Source organism: Pygocentrus nattereri, chromosome 27, assembly GCF_015220715.1.
Source record: "Pygocentrus nattereri isolate fPygNat1 chromosome 27, fPygNat1.pri, whole genome shotgun sequence".
NCBI classification, from domain to species: Eukaryota; Metazoa; Chordata; class Actinopteri; order Characiformes; family Serrasalmidae; genus Pygocentrus; species Pygocentrus nattereri.
The window spans coordinates 10,433,364-10,458,201 of record NC_051237.1 but is presented as its reverse complement, the minus strand read 5'-3'; the positions used below and the strand labels follow the sequence as shown (position 1 = coordinate 10,458,201).

At 42.9% G+C, this 24,838-nt stretch overlaps 1 protein-coding gene across 2 annotated transcripts; it reads right to left on the bottom strand.

Annotated features, from left to right (window-relative positions):
• Nucleotides 1-365: 365 nt before the first annotated feature.
• On the bottom strand, nucleotides 366-24,445 carry ahdc1 (AT hook, DNA binding motif, containing 1). Of its 2 annotated transcripts, none has more exons than XM_017696045.2 (5): nucleotides 23,837-24,445; nucleotides 19,891-19,964; nucleotides 7,250-7,284; nucleotides 2,611-7,132; nucleotides 366-1,765 (listed from the first exon to the last, which is right to left on the bottom strand). In XM_017696045.2, exon 4 carries the CDS (start codon nucleotides 6,889-6,891, stop codon nucleotides 2,638-2,640), a length of 4,254 nt encoding a protein of 1,417 aa, XP_017551534.1. In that variant the 5' UTR covers nucleotides 6,892-7,132; nucleotides 7,250-7,284; nucleotides 19,891-19,964; nucleotides 23,837-24,445; the 3' UTR covers nucleotides 366-1,765; nucleotides 2,611-2,637. The 2 variants fall into 2 exon arrangements, with proteins under 2 accessions (XP_017551534.1, XP_037391423.1); XM_037535526.1 differs by lacking the exon at nucleotides 23,837-24,445 and adding an exon at nucleotides 22,399-22,695.
• Between the last annotated feature and the right edge of the window lie 393 nt (nucleotides 24,446-24,838).

The following is a 24,838-nucleotide window of genomic DNA, read 5'->3' as shown; positions in this document are numbered from 1 at the left end:
TTTTCACAGTGGTTTAATGTCGATGAATTATTGAATTAACCAGAAAAACACAAAGTTGATCTTGACTATACCTGTTTTACCTTCGACCATTCTGGGAGATGCAAGTTTTCATGTCCTCCCTTTAACCATTGCTGTTGTTTTCTTAACAAAATGGCAGAGTTGTTCTCACTTGACCAAAACTGCTGTAGCCTAATGAGAAATTATGAACCCAAAAGAGCACTTGATGCAGTTAGAATACGGTTTTAAAAGTAAAACTGTATATACTACTTTATTTCTCATTGCCCTATTGCTTGCCTTTTTCTTATCTGTATCGTATTCTTCCAGTCTCACTCTCCATTATTCCACAGAGCAGAGGCAGGACAGAGTTAAGCAATGATAAGAACAGAATGTGTATTTAAATATTCCCACCTTAGATACAGTATATGGAACAGACAGATACAGTATTTCATCACAAAAAATCACTGTACGACACAGCGGACCACAAGAAATAGGAACAGTGGAGAGAGAAAAAAAGGAGAAGGAGCAGGATGAGTAGGAGAATAGGCATTGTCCACACCCTGAGTTCCAGACCTCTGTGCCCAGAATGGCCAGAGGACTGGCCTCTCAGCACCTCTGCCAGAGCAGCATCTTTGGGGTCAGTGCATGAGTGTCTGTCCTCCTGACAGAAAATGATGAAAACACAGAGACAAGAACTGGGTTTGGGCAGGGTGTGACCATGCTGCAGGCCGAGCAGAAGAGCGAGGGAAGAGGACATTCAATTCAGACAGACCCCCACCGGACCAGACAAGGCCTCTGTTTAAAAAGACTGCGGTGACTATTTGCACAGGGCCCATCTGCACCATTTGAAGCCACTCAAAAACTGACATCACCTCTCCTAACAGAAATTCTAGAACATTGTCATGGCATTTCTGTAATGGGTTTACACAACTTTCCAAATGTTTCTTCACTTCTATAACTGTTTAAGCTTCACTTATGTTCTCATTGTACTTTGCTCCTCTGGTGTTGGGTCAGTCGGTGTGACTTATGTACAGATGCTGGTATCTTGGAGCAGATAGCACATAAGGTAAGAAAAGGGGGTAAGGTCTGAATAGGTAGCAGGAGCACCCTACAAAGGTGGCTGATTTTTTTGGGGTGTATGCAATTAATCTCTTCTGTGATATGGTTGGAGAAGATGCTGAGACTAGAAGAAACAGATAGACACAGAAAGAGAATCAGAGTAGAGGGAAAACGGGAAAGAGAGATCAGTGTGTAGTCCTAAACCATTTTTTTTGAGTGGTCTCTCATATCGGTTTGACAGACAGTTGCAGGCATGTCTGAGTTTCAGCTTTAATGAGTCATACTTGCATTCTGAGGATTCCTGCATTTCTGCAGTTAGTTCTTCTATCAGATATTAGCGATGTGCCCGTCCATCCTTAAAAAACTCCACCCAAGGTCCACAACTGGTCTTGTGCGCAAGAGAGTGTCTATCTGTGCGTCAGTGTGCGGTTTCAGATGTTTGTGTTTGTAAGTGTTCCTGTGTATGTGTGTGTGAGTGAGTGTGTATGTAAGCAGGTCATCACAATTGTGTGAGTGTAGAGCATGCATGCGTATGTGTGTGTGTGTGTGTGTGTGTGTGGTGTGTGAATTTGGATCTTGATTGTCACTGCTGGAGAAGTCAGCTTTTATTCCACAGTTCCAAATCCCCTCTGTCTTACTTAGTAAGTGTCTTCTGTAGCATCTCATTTACAAAATATTAAAAATATGAAAAGGGCGTAGTCCAAATCATCTGTTGAAACAAAAGAGACTATGTATGAGCAAAATGAAGAGAGGGCAAACTGATTAATTATAATTATGATGACACAGAGATAACTATGCCTAACTATGACTATAGCCTTTATGTGCACAATGGGTCTTTATTCTCCAAAATCATCCTAAGGTTTTCGTTAAATGTGTTCTTGAGAAAGGTCATAAGAACATGTCTTTGTAAGATTCATGACATGTTCTTAAAAAGGATTATTAGTGCCTTTGTGCTTGAGTTTGTGTAGCTTCTGTTCTTACCTAAGAAGAAACCCCAAATAAGAAAACATTGGTGAATGTCAGAATTTTAGCAAAAATATGTGTTTTTAAAAAGGGTTATAAGAAAACATTTCTTCTTAAGAACAGTTGGTGAATAAGGCCCTATGTTAAGAAATGTTTGTTTACACTCTCAGAAAAAATATATCTTTCAAGGTATAAACGCTGTTGACCTCAAGGGTGCGTCTTCATGTTTAGGGAGCATAATTATACAATATTTTGCTGCATTTTGCTTTTTTAAGTTGCATTGACTTCATACACCCTGTTTTGACTCCAGGGTTTTTAATTTATTTTTTAGTTATAATTCAGATATAAAAACATAAAATATGCTCATTTCTCTTGGAAAAGTTAATGTAGTGTTTCTTTAACACTCAGTTACACAGTTGGACCTTAAGGACAGTGCTTGTACCTTGGAAATCTAAAAGTTACCTGGTAAATACCCTTTTTTTCTGACTACACAGAACCCCCTTCTTAGTAAAAAGAAATGATATATAGAAATGTAACATTATTTTACTTGATTGAATTTGTCTTAAGCATGTTTGAGAATTAATTTCTCACCTTTGTTGGTTGCTGCAACAATGCTAACTACAGGCTGGTGACAGTGAAGCCTTCATCACTGGATTGGTCCAGTAGCTGGCAGAGAACCCCACCTCGGGCACTTTGGGACACATAACGATGCCCAAGGGGTGCATAGTTGTCCATGTTACCATGGTAACCCAGCTCCTCGTGTTGAGGAGATGACTCTAGAGTCCCACTCACACAAGCAGAGGACATGGTAGGGCCTCTGTGTACAGGTGGGGGATAAGGAGAATGGGATGGCACCCTCATCCCAGGGCCCATTAGTGATGTGTCCCGTTTGTGGGAGGGCATAGCGATGGTAGTGGATCGCTGCTCCTCATAGCTATGGGGACTGTTAGCAACACTCCCACCCTGCCCATACCAGCAAGGGGATCCACTGTAACTGGGGGAATCATACTGTGGAAATTGTTCCTTTGTGGAAACACGATGTGGACTCATGGCAGAGCCACACTGTGGCAGGAGGCGAGGGCTTGGGGATAGTGTAGGGCTGAATGTCCTGGCAGCATGTCCATATGTCTGTGAGGGAGGGCCTGTTTTAGGATACTGCTTTAACATATCTGACTGATTTGATAGACTAGGGGAAAGAGAGGCTGAGTCCGAGGGGTAAATCTGGGCAAATCTTTCATCAGAGGAGGGAGTAGAAGTGTGGGCAGAGTAGGGGGAGGGGTATTCACAGGGCTCAGGGGCATGGCTGAGAGGTGATAGACTACTACTGTCTCCACTGTAATAATCCAGTGTATCCTGGTATAGTGCCCCTGTTGAAGTCATCTGCCCTGCCACGGCTGTGGCCGCAGGTTTTTGTGGTTTGGCTTTGGGTGGTGCAGGACGCTCTCTTTGGCAAGGAGAGAATCCTCCCCTGCCCCTGCCCCCCCTGGGCTGTCGGCCTGAAGTAGCACTACGTTTTGGTCCACCTCCCTGCATAGAAGGACTTGCAGGTGATCCTGGAGGCATAGGGCACGGTTCTCTCTCACTCTGTTGCTCTGACCTTTTTCTGCGACCACGGCCTGATTTAGTCCCACCTTGAAACAAAACATTCTGACTCCAGTTGTATGAAGGTCCTGCAGAATTTTCATTCCAGTCAAGCATCAGCTTTTCCAGGCTTGAAAGGCTAGACTGTCCCTCAGGCACCGGAACATCCCTGGAGCAATAAGGCCCCCCAATATTACCCATTCCTGTGTGGGAGGAGTCAGAGGAGGACTCAGAAAGTGTTTCCGGGCAGGGGCGCTGCTTTGCCTTTTGAGGTGTGTAATTTGATATGTCCAGGATGTCTTTGGACTCTGAGCCACCAACTCCATACTCGGAGTAGCCATGGAACTGCTGAGTACCAAATCCATCACCACCCCAGATTGATCCCCCTTGCCTATAGCCCCAGGGAGCAGAGGACTGGTATTGTCTGCAACTCTCAGGAGGAGACGAGGATGAGGAGAAGGGGCTAGTCTTTGATATTGACATGTAACTTCCAGCTGGTGATGATGGACCAGCAGACTCAATCTGCTGCATTTGAGGTTGAGTAGGTCCAGGATATCCACTATAATGACGCTTAACAGGACTCTGATAACTTGAATAATTAATCTGCCGTTGTGTAGAGGGAGCAGGGGAGGCTTTAGTGCCATATGTAAAGCTGCAGTCACTTGGCCTGTGCTGTTGCTGAGGCACAGGGCAGATGCTTGACCCCTGTGTGACATTTCCACTATAAGGGGAAGAGTATTGTGAAAAACCACCAGAAGAAGGATGCGGAGAACTAGGGGACCGGGAAAGTGAAAGAGCAGGAGATTTTGGGAAGGAAGTAGTGGGAGATGTTTGAGAAACACTGTATGAATATGGGGGCCTGGTTGCAGAGTTGCTCTGAGATTGGGGTGATGAAAGTGCTGCCCCCTCCCCAGCACAGGCAGCTCCTTTAGGGCTTCTCTTAGGGAAAGCAGGGGACCAGCGCTGGGCTGCACCTGGGCTGCTGCCCTCATATCCTGGAGTCAGTTTACGAGCATCTTGTTGTCCTGTAGGGCTAGACATGGAAATGTCTAGCAAATCTGAAGAGTCATCTGAATCAAGTAAAGAACGAAAGTATCCTGCAAACATTCCCTGAGACTCCTCTCCACTGCCAGCCCCTCTCATTGCTGGGCTGTGATACACTCCCATTTTTCCAGTCTCAGAAGATGGAAAGTTTCCACGGGGAGAGCAAGAACCCTGGTAACTGCCTGCTCTTTCAGGAGTGTCTGTGTCACCTTTCTCCCCCCACCCACTATTTCCATTTTGCCAGTCTTGGTCCTGGGCACCCTGACCCCCTTTAAATGCCCCGTTCTTTCGTGAACGGCGTTTTCGAATCTTTTCCCCAGGCACAGGTGTACCTTGCTCAGTCATAGCTGCCCTACCAATTCCACTACTGACCCCTTTCCCCCTCTTCCGTGGAGTACCTGTTTCAGATAAGGGTACTTTTCGCTTTTTGCCAATTGTCTCAAAGAAGTCACTAAATGACCTCTTAAAAGCCTCAGAGCAGCCAGCTGCAGCCCCTCCCCTCCCTCCCATACAACCTGCTCGACCCCCTCGTCTGCGGAACCCTGTAAGGCGGTGCAGTAGAGTGGACAGGTTTGGGTTCTCTGGAGATGTATGAAAAGTTTCAGGTTCAGTTGGAGTCCAGCAACGTGGTGGGGAGCAGCGGCCAGTGCTGGGGGGCTGTCTGTTCAGGAAAGCCAGTTTGGAGAGAACATCTGCATATTCTACTTTAACGTCATTGGTGTCATTAACATACGAGGGCAGTGGAGACGGCAGTTTTACTCGTCGTCGTCGACGTTGTTTCTTGGGCTCTGCAGCATTTGCTGCCCCAGCTCTAGTCTCACGCAGGTCAGGCTGCCCGGGTAAGGCCTGTTTAGGGGGCCGTCCTCTACGCCGTTTCAGGATGACAGGTAGCTCTCCTGGGGGAAACATGACCATGACACTCTTCCCATTGTTTTTCATGCGGAGAAGAGCAGTGGGTTCCTTTGGAATAGGGGCACATGTCTCACTACTAGACCCCCCTTCTGGACCTTCTACCTTAGTACCCCCTTCCCCACATGTCCCCACCCCCACAGGATCTAGGGAGGAGATCTTGTAGCTTTTCTGCCGACGACTGAGGTGCACAGGGATTCTGGCTATTTTCACCACTATCTTCCTCACACCCAAAAAACGACCTCGTCGTTTACCTCTCATTGAGTGGTGAGTCACAGTGCTGCCTTCATTTCCAAATGGCATACTAACGCTATGGTTTGGCACCACACTGGACAATTTAGTTGATACTGGTAAAACTTCAAGGGATGGGGCACCTAGAACAACTTCAGGAAAAGCCTCTTCCTTTGGTGTAATCTCATCTCCTCTCCAGATGTTCATATCCTCCTCCTCTTTTTGTTCTTCTTCCCTTTTCACTACATTATCTTCTGTGGCTCTACGCAAACGGGACGACTTGCGAAGGTGGCAAGGAAATCTTGGTCGACCAGAACTCCTCAATGTATACTTCCTCTCAGCCTCTATAGGGGTGGTGATCAGATTGTTGCTTGCACTGGAACTGTGGCATATGTCAGGGTTTGGTAAGTGATCCACCTCTGGTTTACAGGTGGGAGTGGCTTGTTCTGTCTCTGCCTTACACATAGAAGCAGAGCCATGTTGAAGAGTTGAATACGTTTGTGTGGGTTGGCTAGTTTGCAAAGGATATGTTGAACGGGCAGAGGGGGTGTATTTTTCAGTCTTGTGAGTAACAGACAAGTCCTCTGGAACAAGAGATGTGTCCTGCTCCATGACTGAGGAGCTGGAATCTATGCATCTGTCCATCTCTGTACGTGTGTGCTTGTGCATTAGTACATCTGTGTTCGTCTGCATGTGGTCATCCAACTGAATGTGTGTGTGAGACTGTAGATGTGTATTTGAATGTCCCATTCGAGTGTTCTGCTCGAGTAAATGTGTTTGCTGGTGTGTGTGCATCTGCGTGTGTTGCTGAATGTGCACTTGTTCATGCGTGTGTATTTGTTCCACATGGTCCATTTGTCTGCGTCTCCTTGCTCGGCGCTGAAACTGGTCATCGTGGTTTCGCAGACCATTAGCCAGTGAAGGAGGTGAATAAAATCCATAGTGTAGTGAAGTGGCCTGGCCAGAGTCAATAGGCCCTGCTGAAGTGACTCCAGGAGCTACATCTCCCATCCAAGAGCCTTCAGACTCACTGCAGTCCTCCTCGACCGGTGTTTCACAGGCCAAACGCACACCTCCAGAGCGCAGACGTCCTGATAGTCGGCTCATTACCCCGAAAGTCAATGTCTATACTAATGTATGTATATGGCGTCCTCCAATCTGTGTCCCCTAGGGCTACTCTCCCTTAGGCAGCAAATATCTTACAGCCTATGTGGCACAGTGAAGACACTGACCCAGCCCAATCTCACTTTCAAGGTGTAACTCCTTGCTGGGTGAGTGAGTGCAAATCTTCCAATAAACAGGGGCTTCACAGATTCACAGAAGTCACTGGAAATTATCAGGAAATGTTCTGTGAAGTAAGACACAAAATAATATGAACACCTATGTAGTCAATGTAATTATCATGAAAGATAAACAATTTAACAGTCCCTATCACAATTTTTGGTGATAGTATAGTTGTTCTTACCATCTCAGTTGCTTCAGCCATGTTTTGTGTTATCCCTGTGGGCGAAAGGACAATTGTTACCATGGTGATACAGTTAGAGAACAGCTGTAACCATGGCAATAGAATATGAGTGGAATGGTATCCATGGTAACATAGTTTTCCTATCCAGTGCCATGGCTTGAGAAAACAGTCTGTACCATAGCAATATAGTTTGAATCACAGAGATCAGACTACATATAATACAGTTAATAATAATTTCTCATTTACATATTTTTGTAACTTTTCAAAACATATATAGTATACCTCTAAAGACTAACAATTCAACCACACTATACTGTGGAGTGTCACCATGCCATTTCTAATTGGTTTTCTTCTGTCAATGGGTAAAGGCTGCAGACTCAAGCTAAACTATTTTTTAAAACACAAGAATAGCTCACTTGTCTTTTCATAAACCTACACCCTTCTAAACTCTGTATAATTAAGCATAAAATGACATTTATTGTAATGCAATCATAAAAAAATAACAAAGTAAAAACAAAATCAATATAGCATGGTCACTGTAATAAAATGACCACAACAAAATGAACAAAATTATTTTTAGAGATGCTAATTTAAAGGGAAAAATGAATGGCTTTCTAGGCATAATGAATTATTTATGCTGTACAAAACATACTTATAAATCTACACTTATCAGTGTGAAATACAGAATAATAATGTGCATTTATTCACTGAGAGCTTCTGTTCTCTCTTGATTATTTTTAACTATACAGCATACACTTTAGTGCATGTATTAACTGCATTACTCATTAAATGGCACCAAAATATAGGAATAAGTAGTATAAGAATATTAAGAATGTTTGTTATAAGAAAGTTCTATGAAAGTAATAATTTTGTGCCAAAAATGTGTACTATACTTGGTACAGGTCTTTATACAGACAGACAGACAGACAAACAAACAGACACATGCGCACACTCACAGATCCGAACAATGCAGAGGAAAGTTAAACATTGAGGTGTAAACAGTGAGCAGCAGGGGGCAGCAGAGGGATAAGAGGAATGGTGTGAGAAGGTTTGGAGTGTTGCTCCACAGAGAGAAGATTGCATGGAAATAAATGCTTGTATGGATGGAGAGAAAGGTCCAGCGAGTGAGAAGGTCTTGGCGTGCCTTCTCTGTTGCAACAAACTAGTGACAGACAAAAAGGAAGAATGCATCCATATTAACCACAAGCATGTGCAGAAGTGGGAGGGTTTTGGAGAAATATCACAAAGTCAACTAATCACAAACAGACATCTACAGTTGTGAAGTCCATACTCTTGACTCTCTCATACCCTCCCTTTCCTTCTCTTTGCTTCTTGTTCACACATGCACACACACACACACAATTCCATCCATCACTGATGCTTTCCCACATGGTTCTTATTACTAACTGGCAAGGAGAGGCTAGTCAGATAGAGAGACTGAGAAAGAAAGAGAGAGAAAGAGAGAGAGAGAGAGAAAGAGAGAAAGAGAGAGAGAGAGAGAGAGAGAGAGAGAGAGTGGAGTAAGGAGTAAGGGAGTGGAGCAGAAACATGTGCTGTGGTGCTCTGGGCTGAACAAACCGTACCATCCCTGTGTGCTTAAAGATGCACTGACAGACAAACAGAGCAATAGGGAGGTCGAAATAGATACATAAATAAATAAGTACAAACCATCTACTGACAAAGAGACATTATTTCAGTATATTGTTGGTGAAACAGTGGTTTGTATTTGTATTATGTTTATAGCTTCTTAACTTTCATAATATGCATAATATACACTTTGATGCAGCAAAGGGTTCCCTAAAGAACAAATGTAAATGATACTTTTAAAGGTACAGGGAATCTTCACATGATGTTAATTTAAGGGTTCTTCCCATAACATTTACATTATGTGAAGGTACTCCCAAAAAACCATCCACTGAAAGGTACTTTAAGGAATCCATTATGGCCCAGGCATGGCCTAAATGGTTCTTTAGAGCAATGGTCGCAGGACAGCCATTTCTGATTTACAAAAGAACAGTTCAATTAATGGTTCTTTAAAAACTCAATTGAAACCACTTACTCTTTTGCATTCCTTCAAATAACTTTAGCACCTTTGTTTTCTTAAGAGCATCCTCCATGAGCACACTTGTTCTCAACTGAATGTGTCAAAAAACCTACAGCTCTTAGATCTGCTGCATACATCTCTATACTCCTCTCTCTCTCTTTCTCTCTCTCTCTCGCTCTGTCTGTCTTTCTCCCTCTTGTGTTTTCTCTCTCTCTTTAATTAATACCATTCATTAATTAAGCATCAGTCTAACTGTAGACAGGAATGAGCACAACTGCAGATCACCACTTTAATTACAGTCACACACGTATGCCTCACACACACACACACACACACACACACACACACACACACACACACACATACACATTTACACACACTTCTTTCCCTCACCACACAGCACTTCAGAGACAGAGAGAGAGAGAGAGAGGGAGAGCTAGTGTGTCTGTAGCTTCTCCTCCTCCTTTCTCTCTGTTTTGGCAGCACTGCATATTTCCCTGCCAGTGCACGCTAGTGAGCTGGATTAAGTCAAAGACAAAGTGTGTGTTTGTGTATGTGTGTGATAGACTTAAGAAGAGGAGTTTGCGGTGGTCTTCTGCTTCTAACTCAATGAGTCTTTTTATATGCTCCCCCCCGCTCCCTCCACCCCCCTGACCAGTTTTAAGTTGTTTTTTTCATCCGTCTCCACTTGATGCTGCGCTACTCTCCTTCTCTCATCTCTTCTCACCTCCTTTTCTCCTTTCCTCTTCTATTCTCTCATCTCTCCTTCTCACTCCTCTTTTCTCATTTCATTTTTTCTGCTTTTCTTCCCCTCTTCTCCTTTCTCTTCTTTCCTTTTCACTCCTCTCTGTGCATCTCTTTTTATCTTTTTCTCTCCTTTCCACGGCTCTCATCTTGTCCCCCTCCATTTCTCTCATCTCCTCCTCTCATAATTCTTCTCTTGACTACTCTCTTCTCCTACTTTATCCTCTTCTCTGCTTTAATCAACTCCTCTCCTTGCTTCTCTGTTCCTTTATTCTCCTCATACTCTCTCCTCCCTTCCATCTCTGCCCTCCTCTCCTTTTCATCTACACTCCTCCTCACGCCTCTCTTTATTCTCTTCACTTCCCTTGTCCTCTCCTCTCCCTCCCTTGTCTCCTCTTCCTTGCCAATCCTTTTAACTGCTGCAATGCTCCCTGAGGGTTCAAAACAGCTGCTGACTGTGGGCCAATCACAATGCTTCACACAGACTGGCTGTCCAATAAAAGGCACACACCAGCACATCACAGCCTTTCAGTGAGCCAACCGCCTGTGGACAAAGCTGTCCTCTGCCACAACCAAATAAAACAAAATAACAAAGGTCAACGGCTGGCTGATGGGCCAGTCAGGTCAAATCACTTTTTGATCACTCCAAATTCTAATGGCTTGAATGACCATGAAACATTGATGAATAACTTTTACTATTAATTCCCAGCACATACACATCACACCCTAATCCTAAAGATCTACCTTTTAGCAGGTTTCACTTCCAGCCCAAGTTGGAAACATTAGCTGAACCAGGTGTGATGGATCAGGTGTTGGACTTAAAGCCTGCAGGAGCAGGACTGGTGACCACTGACCTACAGTGTTGACATTGACAGTTTTTATTAAAGTCCACTGAAAGTGATAGTCATGCAACAGATTTACTTAGTTATTTTTCAAACAAATAACATACATTACATTAACACTATTACTGCCAAAAGTAAGTGACCTGAAAGACAATATTATGTTGTGTTAATATATTTTATTCATGTGGAAATTATGTACACATTTGAATATTAATATATTCAATCTATTATTTAGGTATACACAATCAGAATCAGCCAAGAATGGAAGGGCCACATTTTGTGTTCAAAAATAAATGCAATTGGCAATCCAAATATTATTTTTATTTTAGCCAGTAAGTGTTGCATTTTTATGGCCTAACTAATGTGAGCCAAGCAAGCACACTTGTGCTGTTTTTAAATGCTGCTACTACATTTACACTGAAAAGGCATTACTCATAATGTTGTAAATAATGTGCTAAATAATCAGGGGCCTCTCACTCTTGTTCTTTTACTTTATTTTATTCATGGTTTATTAATTTAAAATGGCTGTTTTCCTGACACAGCGAATAATGTTATTTATATTGTGACTACAGCTAATACAAAATACTGAAAAGGTATAGCCCATTTCATGTGTTCTTCAGGTTAAAATAAACAAGCTAATAAAACCGTCCAATATGGCTGTAGAAATCAGGAACAGTCATAAAAATGCATGATGGGTGCATCTGCAGTATTCCTTTTTTTCAGACTGAGTGTTGATTCAACACAGAAAAGTTTGCTGCATAATGTCTTGTGGGCTTTCTCAAAGTAATTAGAACTATTGACCACTCCTTTGTTCCATTAACAACACTCATCCAGGTGAGCACTACAGCCATGCCTGAGCCCATGCAGAGGAAAGTATGTGTACAATGTAGAGAGGACAGAGGGAGTGTGTGACTACTCCAAAACTGTTAATGGAAACCTTATAATATTACCAGTGTTCTGATGATAGGCTGGTCACACTAAAAGCCCTCAGAAACACACATGAAAACGCACGCCTACGCACAAACACACAAAAACACTTTGTCTGCCCTCTGTCTCAGACTCGGCTTCTCTCTGGGTCCGAGACTCTAAGTGCTGCTGTGTATGTGTTTGAGTGTGTGTACTTACACAAGTGTATGTGTTGGTGTTTGCGTGTGTTTACACAAGTGTGAGAGAGCTTGGGTCTTTGTGTGTGTGCACGTACGTGTGTGTGTGTGTTTACACAAGTGCATGTATTTCAGTGGGTGTGTTAGGGAAAAGCGCTCACTCAGTTCAAATGAGAGTGCAGTTGTTGCTAAGATACAGGCAGCAGCCCTGACAGTGTGTGAGGGCGAGTGACGGGGGTGGGAGTGGGGGGGGGGGGGTGTTCAAGGGAAAGAGAGAGAGAGGGAGAGAGAGAGAAAGTGAGTGTGAGATGAGGGGAGGAGGGGGAGGTAGACATACAGAAAGAGAGAGAGAGAGAGAGAGAGTGTGTGTGTGTGTGTGTGTGTGTGTGTGTGTGAGAGAGAGAGAGAGTGGTTACAATGTTGCAGAGTGGAGAGAGAGAGAGAGAGAGAGAGAGAAAGTGAAGAGGGGGAGGAAGGAGAAGAAGGGGAAACAGAGAAAAAGGCGGTGGTGGGGGGGAGGCAGAGACAGAGAGAGAGAGAGAGAGAGAGAGAGAGAGAGAGAGAGGTAGAAGTGGGTCATAGGGTCCACAGAGACACTCAGTGACACTCTGCAGAAACACAGCTGTCATCATGCACACACACACATACACACCCACCCACACACACACACACACACACACACACACACACTTTGTCTGCCCTGTGTCTCCTCTCCAGTTTTCTCCTCTTCCACTCAGCATTCCCCCATCGTTCTCCAGAGCTCCACTTCTCCATTCCTCTGTCTCACTGCTTCTCTCCCTCTCTCTCTCTCTCTCTCTCTCACTCACACCCCCCTGACTCTCGCTCTCACTTCCCACCGCTCCATGGCCCCCACTGCCCACTCTCTTTCACTCTCTTTCTCTCCTTCTCTTGTCCCCAGCTGCAGGAAATTCCTAATAATCTTCATCATCAGAGTCTGTCTTCAACACCAGCTCCTGCCAAGACATGCACACACACACATACACACATCCATCTTTTACCTCCCATACCCTCTCTCTGCCTGTCACGTTCTGTTCTCCCTTTTCTTACATCTCTCCCCTCCCTCTCTCTCTCTCTCTCCCTCTCTCTATGTCTCTCTCTCCTTGCTGCAATGTTATTTCTGCGAGAGTGTACATGGAGCAGTTATTTTAAGACTTGCAGAGACCCTCCAACCCCCCCCCCCCCACCCCCCCCATCACCCCCCATCACCCCCCCCCCCCCTTTCACCACCCCTATGGGTCATGTGACTATAGCACCAGCTGGGAACAAACATCCAACAGAAAGAGACATCCCTCGCTTTCTCTCTCTCTCACTATACGTCCCTCTCTTAATCCAACCTCCATTCAACCTACGTTCCTTTCTCCCTTTTCCCCATCCTCCCCTAATCTGTCCTCTCCTCCCTCTTCTCCTGTAAACATCTCATCAACTCGCACTGCACCTTGGGTTCCAGTTGTTCTTACCCTTTGAACTATGAAGCCTGCAGGATTTTGTCTCGCCATCCTTTCATCTTTCACATTAACCACTAAAGGCCAGAGCACACAGACCCATCATTCTCAAACACACATATACATTATAGTGTTGACAGGTGTCCAGAATGTTTACAAAAAGAACTAAACCAAAATTGTGAAGGACCAATGAGGGAGAACATTCTAGAACAGTATGATTGAGGGAGAACATTTTGGAACAGTATGAATAAGCGAGCACATTCTTGAATAGTTTGAAGGGGTACATACATTCTAGAACGGAAGGATGAGGGAGAACATTCTGGAACAGTGTGAACAGTGAGAATAAGGGAGAATTTCCCAAAATAGTGTGAATGAGGGAGAACATTCTAGAATGATATGAAAGTAGGAGAACATTCTACAACAATATGAAGTAGGAGAACATGCTAGAATGGTCTATATGGAGAATATATTTTAGATCTGAGTGAATGGAGTACTATGTACAAGAATACTGTGAAGGGGGAGAACACTCTTTTTAAGTATATTTACAACAGCTTGGTGGTAGTTCAATTTTAGTTTGAGGTACAGTACTGTGCAAAAGTTTTAGGCATCTGGGCAAAAACTGTGAGTTTATCACAATATACATCAGAATAAAGTCATATTCATAATTCAAATAAACATAAAAACAATAAGAAGTAACAAGAATTTCTTGGCTCCATGTTTTCCCTTGACACCTTCACAGCCACCACAGAGACAGAGACTTGTTAATATCATCAATTACATCATGAGCACAATTTACTGAAGCACTGATTGGTCAAACCAGGAGTTGCTTTATAACTACATATAATTCTGGACTTCCTCGAGGAGAGGCTTGAAAATGGTTAAACAAACACACTAACATCCATAAAACCACTATTATATATATATATATGTATATATATATATATATATATATATATATATGTATATGTATATATATATATATATAAAATTATTTATTAATATTCTATAAATTTTGGTTATTCGAATATTAACACTTTTCTCAGCAAATAAACACATACTACACAAATAAATAGATTTTGAAAATGTGTCTTTGGTGCCTAAGACTTTCGCACAGTACTGTATATTGCTGACATTACTGAATAAGTCCTAGGATTTAAAGGATAAATCACAGTAGTTTCTGAATAATTCATACTACATAATGGATAATTCACAATAGTTACTGAATAATTCATAGTAGTTATTGAATAATTCACAAAGCTGCTTAATAATACATAGTAGTTAATAAGTATAACTGAATAATAAGTCTAGAATTTAAGGGGTTAATGCCATCTCTACCTGGCTTTGGGTCTTGTTTGAAGCTTCCTGTTGGCTCCCTCCTCAACCACATACACACACACACACACACACACACACACACACACACACACACACACACACACACACACACACACACACACAAGAGCTGGAATACACACACACCCTGACATGCACACACACATATTGAGTGAGACCTTGAGGCCAGCATTTTGGAGTGGGGCCTCTCCACTGCGGCCCTGACTTCCTGACATGAGCACCACACACATACCCCCCCACCCCAACCCTGAGCACCCCTGTTCCACTGTTGCCGTGGGAGACGCTGCTGCAGAGCCCGTTGCCAAGGAGAAGGGCTGCTGGCTGCCTGTTTAAACAACAATGGCCGCCTTGTGCACATTCCAGCTCCAGAGCGCAGAGCCGCTCTCACATACGCCAGCACTCTCACACGCGAACATATGGATGGACACGCACTCGCACGACCATGAGCCGTCTCACTCAGCCAGCGTCACACTCGCTGTGTGTCTGTGTTGGAGGGGTCTTCTTTTTCTTTTAAACAAAAACTCTGCATCTCTGTACTATGCTCATTATCCTTTCACTCTCTATATATTGCACTCATTCTCTCTCTTGCACTCCCTTCCTCTCTCTCTCTCTCTCTCTCTCTCTCTCTTTCTCTCTCTCTCTCTCTCCCTCTTGCACTCCCTCCCTCTTCTTCCTCAGTCTGAATCTCAGGACAGGAGTTTGTAGTGCACCCATCCATCTTTCCGCTGCACACTTTTCTATCATCACGACCAGACACTTCCACCGTCTCTCTCTCTTTTTCCTCTCTCTCATGCTGTCTCTCTCTTTTCGTTCTCTCTCTCTATCTCCTTCTATCTCTCTCTCTCCCTTTCTCTTTACATTCTCCCTCACTCTGTCATCTCTCTCTCTTTTTGCTCTCTCTCCCTGTCTCACTCTCTTTACTCTCTCCCTCTCTCTCCCTTTCTCTCCCTCTCTCTACTATTGGTGTCTTTCTCTCTCCCTTTCCCTCTCCCTCTCCCCCTCTCTCTCTCTTTCTCTCTCTTATCTCCCCTCACTGCCCCTCCCCTTCTCCCCACTATCTCCTTCTGCAATGTCTCTCTCTTTTTCTCCCTCTCTCACACATACACACACAGACAAAAAAACTCACACATACACACACACACACTCACTCACACATACACTCTCTCTCTCTCTCTCTCTCTCTCTCTCTCTCTCTCTCAGCCCAGAGTAAGCTCTCTTTCCTCATCTCTCTCTCACTCCATTTCTGGCAAAGGAAGTGTGTGTTCCCCAGGGGGAGCTGGGCTCATTAACTTCCAGCAGACAGAGAGAGCGCACGGAAGAGAGAGAGAGAGAGAGAGAGAGAGAGAGAGAGAGAGGATAGAGAAACAGAGAAAGTGAGAGCGAGAGAGAGAGTGAGAGTGAGAGTGAGAAAGCAAGAGACCAAGGGAGAGAGAGAGAAAGATAGAGGAACTGGGGGAAGGTGGGGGGAGGGTGAGAGAGTCTGCAAGAAAGACTAAAGGTGGGGTAAAGACAGGAGATGGAGAGAGAGAGAGTGAGAGAGAGAGTGAGATGGATGGACAGAGAGAAAAATAACCGCAGAAAAGGCACTGAGTAAGAGAGAAGAATGAAATTCAGAACATTCGCCTCATCCTTCGCCAGTCACTTACAGATCTCACTCAAATGACAATAATTTAGAGGATGAGCTCTAAGCTACACACACATACACACAGACACACATACACACACGCATGAAGTTACACTGAATAACAAAATGCATTATACTTGATTTGAATGTGTACATCATGACCCCAGAAATGCCTTATTTAAGTTCCCCATAGAGGATGTGTTACTTATTTTCACTCAAAAAATCTGCAAAACTTGTACCTTGACTAGGAGTGTTCAAACTTATGAATATGACTGTATCTACAAAATAGTGACTTTACAGGAGAAGTCAAAGAAGTTCTTAATCTTTAATGTAAATAAATTGCATATATTTTATTAATTATAGACCTTAAACATATAATGTAATACAAAGCTGTGTTCAAATGTAGAAAACTTAGAAAAATAAAAATAGACAGTGAAATCTGTATGAATGTAATATAGTAACATATCAGCAAATGCTCATATGTAACAAGGTGAAGAAATATAAACGCATTTAATGTATGTTAATGTAACAAAAAAAATCTCACAATTTGGTCCATTCATCATGAAAAGTTCACACACCATATGTTCACATACCATGAAGAGCAACTAACACTTTTAAATGGTGACATTTCATATAATAATAAATTGAAAATTGAAAAAAAGTTTAAAAATTTTGATGTGACAGTGATGGTATGTTATTCATATGGAAATGATGTGCACATTCTGGATTAAATTCTCTTTTTTCAGAGTATGGTCACTGATATGAGTTTGCCTGATTATTTTATTTTGATAATGCTATAATGCTAAAGAACAGTAGCTCGAACCGTATGAATAGAAGTCTAAAGAATCTGCTGGAACAGGTCTCTTTTTTTTTTTTTTTTTTTTTTTACTTTTTGTCAGTGTATGTGGCTATGGAGGCTATTAGACCAGCACAGTGAAGAGAAACAGACTCATAAGGCTACTGACAAGAATTTAGCCACCTGAGCTGACCATGACAAACCTCAGCAAAATCCACTTCTAACCATTTCACTCACAGCCATTGTACAAATCAAAAACATGTCATCACAACACCTACGCTTTAAGGGCTATAAACAGAGTTATGTTACTGCATTCCATGTTCTCATTAATAACATATGAGTGATACGCAAAACCATGTACAACAACTGTGAAACATATGTGACCAAGTGTGACCAATAAATTATCCATTGTCTCTAACATGCAAACAAAACAATCCCTATGTATACAAACACGAGTGCATCATGAAAATTTTATGAGAGTGATGATTCACTTTCACTTGATCCCTTGATCTATGTTCATGGGACAACAGCCAGGCACGCTCGTCCAGAAGCTGACGACACACTTGGCTTCATCTGACTTTCTTCTAGTGTCTATGTTGTGCTTAAAAATCTAACTGTCCGTGCCTGATGATGTTTCAGCTCTGAGTGAATGTGACTTAATGGACAACCAGAGAGGATAAGCAGCACAGGGAAGAGAGAGAGAGAAAAAAGCCAGAGCTCTTAGTCTGAAACCACTAACCAAGCAATGAACCCATCCATTCACCCGGTCATGGATTAGATCAAATGTAAGCAGCGTCCTCCTACTAGAGATGTCGCCGCACCTTCCTTTCACTTTATCATACATTCTCTCCTCGCCTCTCCTCTCTCTCCTCTCTGCAACTGCTTTTAAGATGAACCTTTACATCGCTGTCATACAGAAACATCTTAACTTAGTATATGAAAACCTTATATTTTGTTTTTACAGTTTTTACTCTATTTGAAAACACCAGCTGTCCTTTACATTGCCTAAATATTTAGAAAAAAATGTCACAACAGAAATTGTCCAAAGTTACTTATACTGTTATATTAACATACAATATAATTAAAAGTGTTTTTGGACATTTCTCACTGATGGCGCAAAATTGAGCTGCACTCAATAAATTTTAGCATGTGCAAAAAAGACAATATGAAAGTATATAATATATAATAATCTACAAACACATCTAGTAATGTGCAAATGTCAGAGACCACTCTTTATGTGTTTCAATTCTAGTCAAAATGGCTACAAAGGACAAGTTATTAATTTCATAGGATTGATATAGCTGAGTAGATTAGAGATAATCCACTTGCATAAGAAAGAAGGGAGTCAAAAGGAAGGAGTATGTAAAATTCTAAAAAGATGTAGAGAAAATGGAACTCCTAACAACCATGCAACACCTGCTAGACCACCAAAACTGCCACCATCAGATAAACAGTACTTAAAGCTTTCATCGTTTAGAGCCCATGTGTCAAACACAAATCCTATTTGGACTGCTAAATTTGTTTTAATTCCCTATTATTAGTAGTACATTTCATCATGAGCTGCATTACAATTCCCAGCATGCACTGCAATGTATTGTGTGCTCCCACCCCCTCCCCAACAGTGATCTATGGTACTGGACCACAAAAAAAATGCCAGGGGTTTAGTTCAAGTAAGTGAGCAGTTTTAAAAAACCTACTGTACACTGGGGACATTTAAAGAGACTTAACAGTTATCTGCAGCTAATAAAGCCTATTGTTTCATAAAAATAATTTGTTTTTATTTAAAATTGAATAACTCAAAAAGTATTCAGTGTTTATTTTTTGTCATAGTTTTGGCATATTTTGAACAAACAATGACCAGTTCTGGTCATGGCAAAATGTTAACATCATGTTAATGTCTACATTTTTATGGTTGAGTTTCACAGATCTCAACATCACTGAATGTGTTTGGGATTACATTGATGTTGAAAAATATGAATTATATTTAGCTGTTGAGGCTTCTGTGTAACTTTCTGTTAAATATATATTTTCTGCTTTTTTGTGTTGCTGAAAAATAAACAATTTGTACTTTATGGCTGTTTTTAAAGGTAACAAAATAAATGAAGGGTGGTCTCTGACTATTGGACAGTATTGAAAACACAGCCCTTTGTTAGAGATACCATGATCACTCATTCAGTTCAGCTCAATGAATCTCATTGTACTTGTACTGTGACAAAAAAAATCTATTCTTTTCCATGGTGATACAAATCCAGACAGCAGTCAATAAATATCTGAATGAACGTTGAATGAATAAATGAATGAATGAACGGATGAAAGAGTCAGAAGGAATGAGTCACCCTGAAGTAAAGGGAGAATTTTATTAGCAAGTCCTGATGAATAAAGTTAGACGGCCTGTTAGCCTGGTTGAGCCGTTATGTTGCAGAGCAGCGTGAGGAAGGTGTGTGTGTGGGGGAGGAGGATCTGTGGGCTGAAGGCTGCATTTCGTCTAATTCAGAGCACAGAGCTAATATTTGAAAATGAAGCACACAGGTATCTGCACAGACTGCTGAGCGTGCCATGCGCTGACATATTTCATTACATCCGGAGGGGGGAGTATATTTCTCACAAAATACACACACACTTCCCACTCAAAATGTGTGCTAACATATGCACCATAACAAAAAAAAACTTACCTTTCTCTCGATTCTCTCAACTATTTCTCACAAACTGCACGTTTCCATGGCAATCTAGCCTGCCAGTATGTTACCTGAGAGAGAGAAAGAATGAGAGAGAGAGAGAGAGAGAGCGAGAGAGAGAGAGAGAGAGACTAAGCAGTCAAGGTTGACATCAACAGCACAAAAACCTATAGCACAATGCTGTAAAACTCTTTAACATCTGCTGTTTTTTGCACTTCAGTCTTATTCTGTGCATTATTGTCTTGATACACTAACATAATTGCTTCCTTCCTTGAAATATTTTCTATAAAGCTCTGCTCAGTGGTCAGAAATATACCTCAAGAAACCTCTGGACTAAAAACACTGCTGCCTGAATCAAATGTTGGTGCTTTCACCATCCCAAATCTCAAGTCTACAGAAAGCACATTATTGCTACACAAATCAAAGACTTATGCGTTTAAGAAAGAAAAAAAAATTATATTGTCGCTGCCAAAACAAAACCTCATCTCTGAAAGCGTAACTTTACCGGAGAAAGAGAAAAAGGTTTTCATATTTTAAAGGAATGGTTCACCAAAAAATGTAATTTGCACAGTTTTCCATTATCCCAAATGTGGTTGATCCGCCAATAGTAATAATAATTCAACAGTGATCACATGCATCATAGGGTAAAAACCAGCACAATAAAAGTTTTGCTTTTACAAATGTTCAGTTTGTCTCTCCAATGTTAAAATACAGTCCAATATTCTTGATGTGCCAATATCACCAATAACACTTGATATACCAATGGCTGCACATGACTCATCTCAACCTGTCACCATATACGTCAGCTGAAAACACAGAAAGACTGCAGTGTACACTGAAAAATTATCTATTGCCTTAATTTGATAAACACATAGTCTGACAAAAACTTAATATCTCCAAAATGCTAAAAATATTCTTAACTTTTAATGTAGATTAAAGCAAAAAGATTTTATTCCAAGCATTTTTGGACCATTCATTATGAAATTTTCACACAATGTAAAGAGCAGCTGGCATTTTAAGCTCTGTCAATAATGAAGATACAAGATTTTCTTCAGACAGCAACAATTTCCACATGAATAAATTATTATACACATAATTTATCAACACCATTTTATCTCTCATTTTACTTGCTTTTGTCAATAATAGTGTTTATGTATTTCTTTCTTGTAGAAACGTTGTACACATTTGAAACATTTGAAGTAAATTGAGATGTCTGTGTTTTTATCAATTGATGTCCCCACAGGACCACCAGTTAGATCACTGCAGAGTGCACTGAGCTTTAATGTTTACAAGCATCTAGTCTCTGATGCAGGGTATATGAAGTGATATGTACATAGCACATGCCTGAATGAGGAAATCTGTTGCAGTTGTAATGTGTATACACTCCTGTCTCCTTCTCCACCTCTGTGTCTTCCAACTCCCAAGCTCTTTTTCACCCTCTCTCTCTCAGCCCCTCTCTCTCTCTTTAATAATTGAGTTGGTTCAGTCTCTCGTTAGAGTCGGCTCGTTAGTGAAAGACACCAAAAGCGGCCAGGTATACAATACCTCCACACACACGTGCACACACACATACGTGCACATACACACACTCTCTCTCTCTCTCTCTCTCTTTCGCTCTTTCCTCCCTCTTTCCTCCCTCAAACGCTGACACACACACACACCAATGTAGATTAAGTCAGCTTTGCTGCATGCCCCCAGTCCCTCTACTCCCCCCATCCCCCCCTCCCACACACACACACACATACTCTCTCTCCCAGAGTCAGGGTCAAAGGTGAAAGCCTCTCCTAAAACCAGCTACAGCCAGTCACACAGAGAGAGAGAGAGAAAGAGAGAGAGAGAGAGAGAGAGAAAGTGAGAGAGACAGAGAAAGACTGGTGAGAGACATAAAGAGAGAGAGACATACTGAGAGATGCACAGACAGAGAAGCAGAGAGAGAGAGAGAGAGACAGAGAGAGATACAGTGAGACAGGGATAGAGCGAGGGGGAAGACATGCAGAGAGAGGGAGAGAGAGAGCAATGCAGAGAGGGTGAGAGAATAGGGAGAGCAGACATAAAGAGATCAGAGTGTACTCTTTCAAAAAAGATGGTTCTTCAAGGGTTCTTTATCAATGACAGTGGTTCTATTTAGAACCACGAGTTCTATATAGAACCATTCTATGCTTAATTTGTTCTTCAGATTAATGGAGAATGTGTTGTATATGGCTCTATATAGAACCTTTTAGAAAATGTTTCTGTATAGCACTAAAAATGGTTCTTCTATTGTTACGATGTCAAGCTTGTAACAATAGCAGAACCCTTTTCGTGCTATATAGAACCATATGCAACACATTCTCCATCAATCTGAGGAACCTTTTCACCACGCAAAGGAACCATTTAAGCATGGAAAGATATAGAACTCATGGTTCTATGCAGAACCAAAGCTATTACTAAAGAACCCCTGAAGAGCCATTTTTTAAATAGTGTAGTCTTGTGGAATTATGGGTTATGTATGTGGAGACACTGAACCTGTAGGTGTGCTGTATTATATCAGGCTCTGGTGAATGGAATGGTACACCTTGCTGGCATTAGAGCGTCGGCCAAGGTCAGTGTCAGGGAATGCTGCCTTTCTCCTCTCTGCCAATCACAAGTCTCCAGCTGTAGTGGCCTGCCAAGCTTCTTCTAATAAAGGTCGCCATGGAGACCGGAGCTGCCTGACGGACACGCGCGCGCGCGCGCACCATCAACTTGATGTAATGCACACAATACAATTCCACTTAGACACAACGTACAGACTGAAAGAGACTCGGTCACTCAATGTCTGCAATTAGCTGCAATAGAGACACTTGAGGCGACACAAGAAGAAACGCAGCAAGAAAGAAATTAATTGCTATAAACATGCAAACCAAAAAACATTCCCTATGACAGGTGTGCGCACAGCTTTAATCTAATGTCTGTAACATTTATTACCTGACCATTGTTCTGGATAATTAAAGACCCTTTTGGAGCGCGCGATCAGGCATATTCACCTGGAGCGCGTGAGCATCAATACAGCTCTTATCTAACTGATAGAGATGAGAACAGAAATGTGAAGGTGGACACTGAGTGTTTGACAACTGATAATAAGCAGTAATATGCGTTAAATCTGTGCACGAAAACATATTCATTTCAGCTGTTTTTTTCTTTCTTGTGTCTTTTGTTGGTTTGCAACACTTTGCATATGAGCGCCATGTGCGCCAAGCAGGAGGAAAACGGGCGCGCGCGCTTTTGACGCTCGTGCCGTATGCCATGCGTGCATAAACGCGCCTGTCAAAACACTAAACAAGCTCCCACTGCAAAGAGCAGCCATGCCCCCTGCTCTCAGCCCGCTGTGGCGAATCACAAAGAGGGAACGAGGCAGTCCCTAACTTTAATGGGCATGTGTTGATGCACTGCATAGCGGGGGGAGGGGGGGCAGTGTGGGGGGGCGTAATTAGCCAGACTAATCAGGAGAGGAGTCATAGGCGGGTTTAAGCCCGGGAGGGAGCGCGAGCGTGAGGCTACTAACGTCGATCCGTAATCAGACTGGAAAGCAGCTGCCTAGCCTGCTGTCATCCGTCAGCACTTTATGTAGATTTAACAATAGTAAAGAATTACTGATCACTGATCATCCCTGTCACTGCGGGCTCTGCACTCCGTGTCCTCTACATCTCTGCCTCCGTCGGCCAGATAGGAGCCGTGTTGATGCTCACGCGCTCCGAGTAAACGTGCCTGGTCGCGTGCTCTCTGAAACGGTTCATAACTATCACCGAGTTATAGACATTAAGCGACATGCATGTACGGTGGTGTGAATGAGATGCGGGGCGGAGTGTCTGAGTGAAGCAGTGCTGTGTGTTTGTGTGAGCGCGCGCGCGTGACCTAGCCGAAGCTCTATGAATGGCAGCGATGAGGTTAATAAAAAATGCCTCCAACAGAAAAACACACAAACCCTCGTGAAATGCGGCGCGCCTCTGATATGCAAATCTTGGCCCCGTGCAGCCAGACGCCGCCGTCGCCGCCGTCGCCGCGCGCTCACCGGGAGGCGCCGCGCTCGCGCTGCAGCAACGGTGGGCGCGAGCTCCTCACGCGCGCATCAGCGCTGCCTCGGCTGGATCAAATGTGGGAGCAAACAGCGGAGACGCCACAGCCCCCGGTCTAGGAGCGCAGGGGTCCGCGGGCAGAGCGCACTCCACAGCTTTGTCCGGCGCGCGCATGCTGGTCCACTGCTGGCTCGCGACGCCAAACCGAGCTGCTCACTGTCAGCATCTGGTAGAGAAAAAAGAAAAAACTCCAAACCGAGAAAAAAAAGCTTACAAACAGCACATGCACGGGGAACAGGAGGGGAAAAGCTCGCGCGCTGTCTTTTACTTTCTTCGACAAAATAAAACGTCGATTTTGGAAACTGTGTGCCGCCGGTTGCACGCCGAGGCGCCCCGGGGACTGAGAGCGCGCGCGAGAGAGACTGAGGAGTGAGCGCGTTTCTGCGCCGTTTCTCGCCCCACTGCAAACCCACTACGAGCTGTGTAGAAAACGCGAACTGCAGACGTAACGGACCCGTCCGCGCTTCCGTAGATTCTTGTAGCTGGATTTTTTTTTTTTTGCTGAGGATTCTGGGAAATGAAGTTTTCAGAATCTGTTTGTGCGTAGGACTTACGCAACTGTGTGCGTATATGTATTTGGCTGTATGTGGAGACGCAAGAGGATGGGAAACATGGGGAAATATTTTTTACAGAAGAAAAATGTAGCTTTGATCTGAAAAAAGTAAAAGTATAAAAAGTTTTAGAGTTGGCTTTGGTGGTGGCTCGGCAGCATTTAGCCTCGTCACAGCCTAACGCTACAGAAGTGAAAGGAAATCTCCCGCAAAGACGACACTGAAAAGATAAAAACTAGTGAGTGAATGTGGAAGAGTGTTGGCATGTTTGAGTAATGGGTCACTGCAACTAGCAATGTT

Bases quoted from the DNA above. Each gene is read 5' to 3' on its own strand.
- ahdc1 (XM_017696045.2), bottom strand. From the start codon at position 6,891: ATGAGCCGACTATCAGGACGTCTGCGCTCTGGAGGTGTGCGTTTGGCC.